Source organism: Gossypium raimondii, chromosome 7 (genome assembly GCF_025698545.1).
Source record: "Gossypium raimondii isolate GPD5lz chromosome 7, ASM2569854v1, whole genome shotgun sequence".
In the NCBI taxonomy this organism is placed as follows: Eukaryota; Viridiplantae; Streptophyta; class Magnoliopsida; order Malvales; family Malvaceae; genus Gossypium; species Gossypium raimondii.
In genome coordinates this window covers 4,372,856-4,386,009 of record NC_068571.1, presented here as the reverse complement: position 1 = coordinate 4,386,009, position 13,154 = coordinate 4,372,856, and the positions used below count along the sequence as shown (strand labels likewise).

The 13,154-nt window shown below is 29.0% G+C and overlaps 2 protein-coding genes across 3 annotated transcripts; both read right to left on the bottom strand.

Annotated features, from left to right (window-relative positions):
• Window positions 1–5,093: 5,093 nt before the first annotated feature.
• LOC105771606 (uncharacterized) lies at window positions 5,094–5,818 on the bottom strand. The gene is made up of 2 exons (XM_012593040.2): window positions 5,364–5,818; window positions 5,094–5,252 (listed from the first exon to the last, which is right to left on the bottom strand). Exon 1 carries the CDS (start codon window positions 5,724–5,726, stop codon window positions 5,391–5,393), a length of 336 nt encoding a protein of 111 aa, XP_012448494.1. The 5' UTR covers window positions 5,727–5,818; the 3' UTR covers window positions 5,094–5,252; window positions 5,364–5,390.
• A 3,300-nt stretch (window positions 5,819–9,118) lies between these two features.
• LOC105766202 (40S ribosomal protein S9-2) lies at window positions 9,119–11,501 on the bottom strand. Of its 2 annotated transcripts, XR_008197473.1 has the most exons (4): window positions 11,337–11,501; window positions 10,550–10,931; window positions 10,185–10,451; window positions 9,119–9,643 (listed from the first exon to the last, which is right to left on the bottom strand). XR_008197473.1 is itself a non-coding variant. In XM_012585578.2 (3 exons), exons 1-3 carry the CDS (start codon window positions 11,362–11,364, stop codon window positions 10,268–10,270), a joined length of 594 nt encoding a protein of 197 aa, XP_012441032.1. In that variant the 5' UTR covers window positions 11,365–11,501; the 3' UTR covers window positions 9,876–10,267. The 2 variants fall into 2 exon arrangements, 1 of the variants encoding a protein (XP_012441032.1); XM_012585578.2 differs by lacking the exon at window positions 9,119–9,643 and having other exon boundaries at window positions 9,876–10,451.
• Window positions 11,502–13,154: the final 1,653 nt, after the last annotated feature.

Here is a 13,154-nt window from a genome sequence, read left to right as displayed (position 1 = left end):
TATAGTTACACAACAGTTGGAGGCTAGAGCACCAGCCAGAGTACGCGGTTCAGACTCGGGAATAAGGTGATGCACACGACGTTGTAATTGGTATATTTTTATTGTATTCTGAACCTGTTTATGCATTAATTGATCCGGGTTCGTCACATTCATATATTAATTCAAAACTAGTTGAATTGGGGAAATGTCTAGAGTTTTAATAGAAGTGACTAGCCATTTGGGACAAACCGTGTGCAGGAAAAAATATGTCGTAACTTTCTTTACTTTTGTAAATTTAAAATTTAATCTCTTTACTTTTATTTTAAGAAATCTAGTCTTTCTATTATTTAGATTTCAAAAGGTTTAATCTATGATTTAGCCCCTAAAATATATCAATTTTCCTACTTTGGCATTTAAAATTTTTTTGTCCTATTTTCCTAAAATATATCAATTATACTAATGAAAATGTCACATCAACTTTCTATTAATAATTTAATAAAGTAGTGATCAAAATATCGAACGTTGATAATATTAATAATTGAAATAATTTTTTAATATTAATATTATTATAACAATGAACGACCAAAACAAAAGCACGTTAATACTTGAATGAGTACAAATGCAATTTACCAATACTTTTATTTCATATTTTTTCTTTTTTTTTTTTAAATTCATCTTATTCTAAATAAAATTAAACGATAATATAAGGTGAAAAGAGATCAAAATAAATTAATTGAAAATAATTTTATAAAAAAATTCTATAATGTTTTTATTATGAAATATTAAACGTCCTTAAATAATTAAATCAATAAAAATATTAATTCTCAATTAATTTATTTTTTAATAACTTATCAAACAAGTCATTAATCATTATTCTTTGGTTTGTACCTAAAGCTAGTGAAATGTTTATTTATATCGAGAGTTTATTTAGGTATAAATTAAAATTGTTAGGAGCTTATTGGAGTATGACTTAAAAAGTTAAGAACTTATTCGAGTAAAAAATAAAAAAAAAATTCATTTATTGTATTTAAATCTTCAGTTGGCAATAAGTTTGAATACGATTTGTTGAGTAATATTTTATCGTATATTATTGATAGGGGTGTTTGGATATTTATATATGTTGTTACAGATGTTATTACAGCTCATGATAAGGCCCAACTATTTTGTATTGACTTCGCTGCCTCTAGTATTGACATTATCTGCGAACTCCAGGTTTGCTAGACACATGTTTACGAAGCACGCGATCCTTTTTGTTCCTAGTATTGACATTCTGGGTGGGCTCTGTACTTTCTGCCCGTGGAGCATGCAGCCCTTTCTACGAGCTTTCTGAGTCATTGTGAGCTGGATTTATGGCTTTGCATTATGAGCTGAGTTCGCAAACTCGCCTTTCTATTCTCTCGTAGTTCGCTTCGCACTCAATCTTCTGGTGGGACATATTCAGGTCATGGCTGGGAGACCCAAATCCCTAATAGGGCTTGGGTTAGTGATTACAGATATATAACACGATTCATAAATAATTTCTACCTCTTTATACGTACGTACATGCATAATTTAATATTTATATAATATGGTTGACTGAGTTGGTGTTAAGTCAACGACATCAACTTAATAAAATTACTTAAAAGCCCATTTTTAATAAAAGATTGAATATTAATATAAAAATATTTTGGCCTTTTACTATAATAATATATATTTGTAAGCAGTCTATTGTTAAATTTCTTTTATAAATGTAATATATTTCTCCCATGACAAAACCTGATAATAATATTGGGCCTTACGAAGCCTCTGGTTAAACGTTGCCCATTTACAGCCCAGTAAAGCCTAAGCTAAGACAATGATTACTTGGAGTTTAGCCCCTTACCAAGTAATTGTAGTAAGTTGTACTTTGTTTTTATTATTAAATAATAAAATTTTATATAATATTAAATAAATAAAAAATTAGCCTTCCCCTTCCCGTCCACCGCCTCCCCCTAGCCCCGTCCCTCTCCCTCTGAATCTGAGTTTTAACTAACCACTTGATCACTACTCAATCATTTTCCACGAGGATATTTGGTTAGAAATGTAGCAATCTTTGAAAAGCTCACGACCATTTCCTAGCCATAGAAATCTGGTTGAAGGCTATTGAATTTGAGTGTTTGACCCATGTTTCGTTATGATGTGGTAAGATGAACCAAACAGTGGACCTGGATTGCCATGGAATTTAACTAAACCACAATCACATGTACTATATAAGTTTTCGTATTTGGAAACTTGTAATAAATAAATTTTGGCAGAAGTTTATTATTACCTGACAGAGCAATCAAAAACAATATCCCTAAAATTTTAGACAAATATTACCAAAGGGGGAGAGGGACTAGACCTGTCCATGGGCCCGCCCGAAATATGGGAGGGTTCGGGTAAAAATATAGGCCCGAAATATGGGATTAGGCAAAAAACGAGGCCCATTTAAAAAACGGACTGGGCCTCAGGCATAACTTTTTTGGCACAGCCCGGTCCGGCCCGAATATAATAAATATATATTTTTTATCTTTATTTTTTAATTTTAAAATACTTTTAAAATATTTTTATTTTTAAAATATTTTTTAACGTTTATTAAAAATGGGCCGGGCCTGGGCTTATAATATTTTCCCGGGCCGGGGTAAAATTTCAGGCTCATATTTCGGACAGGTCTAAGAGGGACGATGGACGGGGTGGGGGAGCTAATTTTATTATTATTTAATATTAATATAAATATTAAAATAAAATTTTGATAATGACATGATGAAATTTGTTTAATTGGACACTAACGAGAAGCATCAACTTTAGTATCCGAATCAAAACCAAATCAGCTAAATAATAGTTTAAATATTTAATTCAAATAAACTCAATAAAAAAAATTAAACTCTTATCAAAAGTTTCCATCTAATTGAGTTTTCTTGGAAAATATTATTAAGCTCCTCTACTAATGGAAACTGTTGTTAATCAGTTTGATTATTACTTAATGCTGATAAACAATAAAAAATTAACATACGATATACGATTGCAGGTGTACATGGGCCAGGCCGGACCCAACAGCAAATTTAGGTCTATTTGTTAGGCCTGTTCTGGCGAGAAAATGAGTCAAAATTTTTGCACAAACCCAACCCGAATAAAATACTAAAATTTGTGCCCGGCCCAACTCGCCTATATTAAATTTTTTTATATAATTTTAAAAAAATTTAATACATCAAAAATGCTAAAAATATTAAAATAAATTTTTCCCAATAAATTTAAAAAATATGTATACTTAAATAACAATAAGATAAATATAACTTAACAAGCAAATGTGAAAAATAGTAACAAAACTAACAATAAAACAAGAGTTATACAATATCCAAATAACAACAACAAAATAGTAGTAACATAATTGTGAAATAGTAGCAAAATAGTGAAAAAAAAGAAAATAATAATAAAAAACAATAGTTTTTTTTTTCATATTTGGGTCGGGCGAGGCTCGGGCCAAGAAAGCGTTACCCGAGGCCCAATCCGTTTTCTAAATGGGCATTATTTTTGCCCAAGCTCATTTTTCGGGCCTATATTTTTACCTAAATCCTCTCACTTTTTAGATTGGCCTTCGGGTCAAGCCGAGTGGCCCGAGCTATGGACTGGTTTATATGTGATATGAATAAATATATAGTCGTGACACATTAACATATATTTAAAAAATATAAAATTTATAAAAATTATCAAGTTGATTTAAATTTTAACATTTGTTTTTTCAAGATTTATTTTGGATGTAATTTTTTTAAAATAATTTTAGATATTTATTGTAATATCAAAATAATATTTTCGAAATAAGTTGTCAAATATTTTTAAAATTGAAATTTATTTTGATGATTTTTTCAGAAATTTGATGACAAAACGAGTTTTGTGTAATTTGAACTTGGGTAAATGATAATTTTATTGTTTTTGGTTGGTTAATATCAACTTACTAAAATCAAGTTGTTGACACATACAATGCCAAATACTAACATAGTCAAACACCTTTCCTTCCCTGTTTTAGATGATATAATGCATAAACGAAAAAAACATACATTTTCTTTTGAAATAATTCAAGAAAATTATATGCTCTACCAACCAAAAACATGAAAATTATAGTTCAAAAACACACTAAAGATTTGGAGGCCAAAATTTATAATTTAACCCAATTTTAGAAACACAAAAATCGATATGTCATGTGAGAAAATTATAAAATAGGATATTTCTCATCAAATAAATCATGAAAATAAATTTAAATTTTTAAAATGAAAATTTATGTTAAATATATTATATAAAATTAGTTTACAACAAAGATAAACTTCAATAAATATATGTCCAAATTTAGATAAAATTTTTAATATTAGATTCATGCTAAACAGATGTCTAACAAGAACTTTAATCATCGCTCCATACAAGTTTAATATTTTTATTTTTAAAATATATGTCAACATCACATGTCATGTGACAGTTTCTTATTATTTTTGTCACCCACATCAACGATTGTTAGCAATCAAACCAGTTAATGATCAAGGGCGTAGCCAGGGGGCTGGTAGGGGCTTGGCCTCCCTAATGGAAAATTTTTTATTTAGACTCTTTAAATTTTTTAAAATTTTAAATTAACAAATATAAAATTATACTTTAGCTCTCTAAAAACGATAAAATTTTGATTAAATTATTTTAAAGTAATAAAGATATAAACTATTTAAAATTATATTTTTATTATCATAAAATTAAAATTTAATTTCAATCATTTAAAAAGATTCTTACATTATAGTTTCGTTAACATATAGGCTTAATTTACTGTTTTATCAATAAATATTCAAATAGATGAAAGTTGTGAATAAAATTTAATGAATTTTTAAGCCTAAAAATTGTAAAAAATATCAATTTAGGAACGTTGAGAAATACAGAAAAATAAATCCAAAAGAAGATAGAAAAGAAAATAAGCAATTACTTTTTTAAGTAACAGTAAGAGAAAGAAAAAGAGTTCATCAATGATTTTGGATGATTAAACCTTATAAAGCTTATTTAAAATTTTGAATTCCATGATTAGGTTATTTTATTATGATAAGAACGAGAAGTTTTGAAGCTATTTACAAAAGAAAAAAGAAAAGAAATTACTTGCTAACTATTTTCGTGAGCTCAGCTGTTGATACGGTTCCATATTGTACAATTGAAACTGTTTTGTACATCATGATCTAAAGATTAAAAGACTTCTCAATCTAAGGTTAAAACCGCGACTCTTCCCCCTTGATACCCTTAGCTAATCCTTCTCCCTGCCATAATTTAAAATTAATTAATTAATAAATAAAAATTAGTTTTCTCAACATCCAAACAGGTCAAGAAGAAAGAAAAAGTTGAAATATAATTCGAAAAAGAAACCGAACCTTGATTGGTTGATGGAGGTAATAGATTTAAGTAGCTTTACCGCAAGGCGTTTTAACATTGTTCTTGCCGCTGAGAGGCGAGCAGGCAAGAACCACGTTGACACCACGTCGTCGTTTTTCATGGAAACCTCCACGAACGACGACGACGACGTCATTCTCATTCTCTTTGTCACGGCCGACGAGATCTTCGCCAAGATGTGATTCCTCTTCTCTTATCCTCAAAACCTGACTATGAACTCTCTCCACTTTCTTCTTCATCTCCACCACCACCGATCTCGGCGACTCCACCTCCGCCTCCTCCGTCGATGACTCTTCACTCTCCAACTCCATAACTGGAACCGGAACCTCCTTCTTCGCCTCCATGAAGACGGTATCCTCCTCCCCTTAACTCTGATTCTTTTGTGTTTTTTTTTCTTTGTTAAGTTGAAGTTTTCTAGTAATGGCGGGGGAATATATAGGAAGGAAAAGAAAGATGAAGATAGTAGGGGGGGGGGTTAGGCTTTAACAATTTGTGCCGGGATTGCACGTGGCAGTACAAAGGAGAGAAAAGGCGACTATCACGTCGTTGACTGAAAAGACATGCGGTGAGAGAGACTAGTACAAATGCGTTGCCGTTTGATTAGCCAAGTAGATCTCTGTGAGGATAAAGCCGTGTAATAAGTGATTAACAGTGTAACATTTATTTTGGCATAATAACTTATTTGGCCCTTTAATTTTATAAAAAAAAAGAAATGTTTTAGCTTTCTATTTAATTTCTACCACTTTTAACCTTTAAACTTGTATTGTTTATCAAATCACTCCAAAATAAATGAAAAGAATTGACAATCCACGTGGGCTGTCACATGTATACTATGTCAGCAATTAATTATTTTTTAAAATTAAAAAACATACAAAAATATTTAAAAATTAAAAAAGATTAAATTCCAAAAAAAAAACCTAATTGCCATATAACATCCACGTGTATGCTACAACAACAAAGTTAATATAAATTAACTTTTCCATCCATTTTGGGATGATTTAACAAACAATGTGTTATAATAAACGTTGATAATGGCAATAGAAGGATCACAAAGCAATAAGAAAGGAAAAATAAATCACATAGATTTTACGTGAAAACCCTTTCGGGAAAAGCCACAGGCAGAGGAAGAGAAAATCACTAATGTTGAAAACTGAATGATACAAGAGGAGTTTCGACTATATCTATTTAAAGTTTAAAAAACCCTATTCTAATTAATGTCAAATAAAATAAGTGTAGTTCTATATTGATCACCTTATTTTGCCACTGTATTTATTTCTTAAACAAATGATAAGATTCAGGTCACACAAACTCTAACACAACGTAAGTGTAAAGGCTAAAATAACTTTTTTACATAGTTAAAGGCCAAATAAATAATTATGTCATTTACTTTTTCACTATTATAGAATATAAATTAAACTAGTTTGCATACTGTGTGATGCACGGGCCAATTGCATGTATTAATTGAAATGCACTTAATTATTTTTATGATTTTATTTAATTTGTATAATGTTTCACTAATCATTTGATTACGGAATCAAATCATGTTGATGTGTCGGTATGTAATAGGTGACAAATGTCTTTAAAACTAATTCCAAACTAATTATCACTAAAATTATTTCAAATTTCGATTTTATTATATATAATATGTGTATTTATGCTATCATATATTATAACAAATAAATAAAGTAAGCATTCGATAAAAGTAAATATTATATTTATATTTAATTTTTAAATTAAATTAAATTAAATTATTATATGATGTGATTAATAATAGGATATATTACTGGGTGTGAGATTTGAGGTGGAACGAAATGATGGGAGATCAGTCAAATGTCAAATCTTACTTAGCATGCATGATTTGAGCAATTGAGTATGGAATTATTGGGTGGAGTACACGTGGCATTGAATTAAGGAATTAGGAGAGATTAGGGTGATTCTTAATTGATGTATTGTGAAAGTGGCACAACATTTCCGTTTGTTACTAATGGAGTGATATTACGTGGTCCAATTACCAAATTGAATAATAAAAGCTTAATATAATATTTGGTATCTAACTTTGATAATTTTTTTGAATTTGACTTTTTTTATATGGTATCTAAAATTTTTTGAGTACAATTTAATACTTGAATTTAACATTTTTTTTTAAAATTTGGTACGAAATTTTTTTAAGTATATTGTTAGCATATTGGAGTAATTTGTAAAACGTTTGGCAAGTTTAAGTATCAAGTCGAACCAAATTAGGAAAAAGAGTTAAGTTCAGGTACCACATTGGTCTAAAAAAATATTAAATATCAACTTAAGAAAATGTGTCAAGTTTGGGTACCAAATTAGACCAAAAAGGACTAAGTATCAACTTAAGAAAAAATGTCAAGTTTAGATGCCAAGTTAGGAAAAAATTCAAATTTAACTACGAAATTAAAAAAAATGTCAAGTTTAGGAAAAATTAACTATACATATTATTTTTAATTGATGTATCGTGACAGTGGTATAACTTTTCTTTCTGTTACGAGTGAAGTGATATTACGTTATTCAAGAAACAAATAGAATAATAAATAAGGTATATATATTAGTTTTATAAATAATAGTTGCATGAGTTCAAAGTTCAACATATGTAAATTTTATATTGATTTTATTTAAAATATAAAAAATAAAAGTATTATTACAAGAATATAATTTATTTCAAATAGTAAGGGTAATGTTGTAATTTCTCAACAAAGTCGATATCCGGTTAACTTGTGACAACAAGTCAATCAAAATTTAAGTAATAATATAGATATATGACGAAGAATCCACTTGCATCGATTGTAATCGTTCAATTATTATTTTTATATGATTAGTATTTTAACAACTCAATATGTTTATACTTATCATACAAATAAAATTTTTAATTAATCTGATATCTTTTTATAACGACTTAAATTATTGTCTATATTAATATATATTTAGAATTTTCGAATAGTTAAAATATTTTGATTTATGACAAGCTTAACACGTACAATATATGTGGATACTGAAATATTAATCCCATCAAAATCACGAAGTTGTACAAAAGGCCTTCCTTCCTTGCTTAGTATATTAGTTAATTTTAATTTTAATCCCTTTACTTTTTAATTATATAAAATAATTAAATTTCAATTTCAATCTTTATACTTGAATTTTTCAATATTTATAATGTTATTACTTAGTTTAAGTATTTTATTCTGATTAAAATGTAGACCTAAATTTAAAGAATTATTAACATTGTTTATTTTTTGGTTAAATTTAAATCCATTACAATACCATTTTTTCCAATTGAATGAGAACTTTTTAAAAATTATAAGATATCACACCAACAAATTTAATAAGGCGTTAGTAATTGAATCTGAATTTTAAATTCAAAAGATAGAGAGATTAAATTCTTAAAAATACAAAACAAAATCCAAATATACTTAGAAAACAAAAACTTGGAAGCATATTGAAACCTTTAAAATTTAACCATTTAGTCCAAAATAATTACCCCAACGCGAAAGATAGATAAAAAACCCATGCTAATATATACTTGATGAAAATAATATTCTTTTTTTAACCAAGGGTTGAGTCAAAGATGTTTAAGGTTTAACTTCAAGATTAAAGATCAACAGGCTTGAATCAATGCAAGTCTTTTGCCACTACTCTAATTACTTAATTGATAATGAAAGAGATTTGATGCAGATGAAAGTGTAAAATGGAACCAAATTCAAGCTAACTCAGAACTAGATACTCAAAAAGCTCTATCAAGTTTTCTTTAATGTAATAAATCATTATTTGAAATCTGAACAATTATTTTTACATTGGAGCCTAAACTGTTTTTATCCTAGTTAGACCCTAACCTAACTTAGCAATTGTCCAACATAAGGACCTAAACTAAGCAATTGTTCCACATTAGAACTTGAACTTTTTTTTGTCTAAACTAGTTTCTGAACTAGACAATTATTTCTATATTGGTGGTAAAACTTGACAATTATTCTCACATTAGGACCTGAATTTTAAGGTTTTCAAGAAAATTCAAATACCAACTTGGATAAAAAAAGTTAAAGCCTCAATATGAGAATAATTGCCACGTTCTAAGCATAACTGGACAAGAAAAATTTAGATCCCAATATAGAAATAATTGCCAAATCTAATGCTTAACTTGGACAAAATGATAATAGTTGCCAAACTCAAAAAAGTGATTTAATTTTCAAGTTCAATTATTCGTCAGCTGCAGATTGGCACTAGTATTTCTTTGATCTGTTGCTTTTGCCTGTGTAAAAAAAATAAAAGATGCTCAACCGATAGCTCAAGCTCCAACTGGCAAATATCTAGCAAGGGATTGGAATTGGGAAAAGAGTAGCCAAGATCGATTGCCTTGCTATGGGACAGCTTGAGTTCAAGCATAAATCCTTAAGGTCCAGCACAACAAAAATCATTATGTTGAGAAAAAAAACAAAATCATTAATGATTAGACATTATTATGACAACAAAATCTCACAAAGTTTGTTAGGAACATATGATGCCATCAATCCTTAATTGATACACTGACCACATCAAACCAAAGTACGATCCTCCAAAAACTTTTTGGAGTACATGAAAATACTCAAAAATTTAAACGTACCCCATATTGGACACATACTCAGTATCCAATATTACATCCCAGTTCATGCAACATATGAACTGTCTAACTAGTTTAAATGAACAAAATAACCTTTCATTAACTTCCAATCCAAGAAAAAAGAACATAGTATTAAATGAAAAACATATACCAAGATACGCTAAAGATAAAGGTCTAGAAGCAAGATACGTACCATATCTAATAATGGGGAGAAGGAAATGGCAAGCTCCAAAACTATTTAAGGGTAACTAAGGGTGGTAGTAGCCCTCTAAGGTTTTACTCATCTTCCTCTTCATCGCCATCTCTGCCAGCAGCCTTTTTGGCAGCTGCTCTTTGGTTCTTTCTCTTCACTCTTCCAGGTCGGCCACCTCCAAACGGACTAGTGAGAGAGAAATCGATATGTTTTTGCGAGTCAACCCTTACCATGAAGGATGGGATGTTGACAACCTGCCTCCCGACCCTATCAATGAAAGAGCATACATTGGGATACAAACATTCGGAACATCAATATGTATACTCAAGTAGGCTTAACATATAGAAAAGAAGTGAACCTTTTACCTGATATGCCTTTGCCTAATCAAGACACGGGCATGGTGAATAGACTTGGCCATACCAGTCTTGAACACAAGTGTTTGCAAGCGGCGTTCAAGGAAGTTCTCGACAGTCAAAGCCAAGACATAATCAAGCTTGTTCTGGCTCTCATCCAAAAGTCCATACCTGTTCATCCTACGAAGAAGAGCTTCACCTTCAAAAATACGACGAGGGTTCTTCTCATCAAGGGTGAGAAGGTCCCTAGCAGCATTACGGATACGGCTCAAAGCATACTGAACCCTCCACAACTCCCTCTTACATCGGAGCCCATACTCTCCTACAAGCCTCAACTCTGCATCTAATCGTTCTTTCTCATATGGACGCCTTGGCTTCTTAAAGGTCTTCCCATCTACAACCACACATAAATTTCACTAACAAAACTGAGATTCCACTAACATCAATGAGCCTGAAGCAATTAAACAACAATAATCTAGTCTTTGTTTACCAAATAATGTTCAAATTTGAGTAAATCAACAGGTAACAAATAGATCACAATGGCAAATAAAAACTAAAAATACATAAAAATTCGAAATTAAATGTAATTTCTAAGATCCTAAACTAAATTAAATTAAAAAAACATCATAAAAGGTATTATAGGAGACACATAGAGATGCCCAATTACCCATTTGTGAGAACCCAAAAAATAGCTAAAATCAGAAGAACAAAAACCATCTTAGTAAAATACAATACAAACTTAGATGCAAAAACAAATTAGGCAAAACAAAACACTAGAATACAGAATGGGTTAACTTACAGTTACGGTAGAAACTGACGTGAACCATGGCGTCGTTACAGTTGTGGTAGATTAAAGTTGGAGGGAAAGGGGAAGATGCCGAAGTACGGAAAGAGATATGAAGTGGAGAGTTGAAATTTATATACAGGGAAAAGCCTAAACCCTAATGGATTTTCATTTGATAGCCCCCAAAAAAATTAAGCTGAAAAAGTCAACTTTAAAGTTGTTATTTAAGTCACTAAACTATTAAAATTATTGTTGTACGACTATCTTTGTTTGCACCGTCTGCACCAATCAAAAGCTCTCATTACTCTTTTCTTCTACAGTTCATTTTTTTTCATGAAATAACATTGACAAATTTACGAACCAAAATCCAAACAACTTTTTTCTCCAGTCTCTGACGCTAACTATCAAGTCAACTTAGTTGATTTAATGTATGCTCTTCTACTTGTCAATGGATACTGATTAACCATATCGTTCTTCGAATCGTTTCTTGAAGTTCACTAGTCAAACTTTTTTAAAATAAAACTTAATAACCTATTGACTTAATTAAATACTTTCTAACAATTTAGTGACTTAAATAAAAATTTTACTGAATAGTTCAATGACCATTTTATAACTTTTAAAATTTAATAATCAAAACATAAATTTACTAAGAGTTTAATGACTCGAGTATAATTTATTTTAAGAAAAAAGTGAAAGTATGATACTTACTATGCTTTCTTATCTATGAGCTCTATATTTTGTTTGATTCTACTTGTAAATATCTAATTCAACTTTTTTATATTTTCTTAAAGAATTACGTTATTTTTAATTTAACATTCAATAATTTATGTATGTATTTTTAGTTTAATATATACCATAAGTCTTTGTACTTTTCACAAATTTTGAAATTAGTCATTACATTTTCATTTCTTGGAATTTAGTTCTTCTATTGTTCGATTTCAAATTTCAGATCTAATTTGTTAACACTTTTTTTGTTAAATTTGTTGGGGTAGCATTTTAAAATTTTAAAATATTAACTTGTTAGCAATGTAAATAAAAATGAAGTAATAAATCTGAATTAACAAAATAATTTTAACAGTGTTAATGATTGGACTGAATTTTGAAATCTAAAAATAGAGAGACAATTTTAAATTTACAAAGAGTACATGGACTGATAACATATTTTAACATTTCTTTTATTATATTTTTAAACATAAATAACATAATTTTTTAAGGTTTACATTATAGTATTATATATTATTAAAGATTTTATTATGTGATATAATTTATAAAAAGTAAAATAATAATATATTGCAATATTGAAAACAAGTTGGCGAGCGTTCGATCGAATCGAGTGAAAAAAATTCGAGTTACTCGAGTTAACAAGTCCTATTTTATCATTCTAACTAATTTGAAATTTTTTCGAATTGAGTTGAGTGAAACGAAATTCGAGTTGAGTTGCATTAAGTGAAATTGTTCGAGTTAAATTAAAATGTTAAAATAAAATCTTGTTACGTTATAATTAATTCTATGGTAGATCACATAAATATGAAACGATATGTATTTGAAAAAGAAAATAAGATACTTTAGTATGATAAGCTTGAATTGATAATTTATTTGTTTAGGTCCTCAAAATATTATTTTGGAATTTTTTAAAAAAAATTTAAGCATTGTTACATATATTTTAGAATTTTTATTTTAGAATTTAAAAAATGAAAATTTAGAATTTTATAAATATTTAGAATTTTTAAAATTATTTTGTATTTTTGTTGAAAAAATCAATTTACTCATTTTCAAATTGATATGGACCGGAGGAGTATTTACGATGAATCATCATTTGTATTATTCGAATTA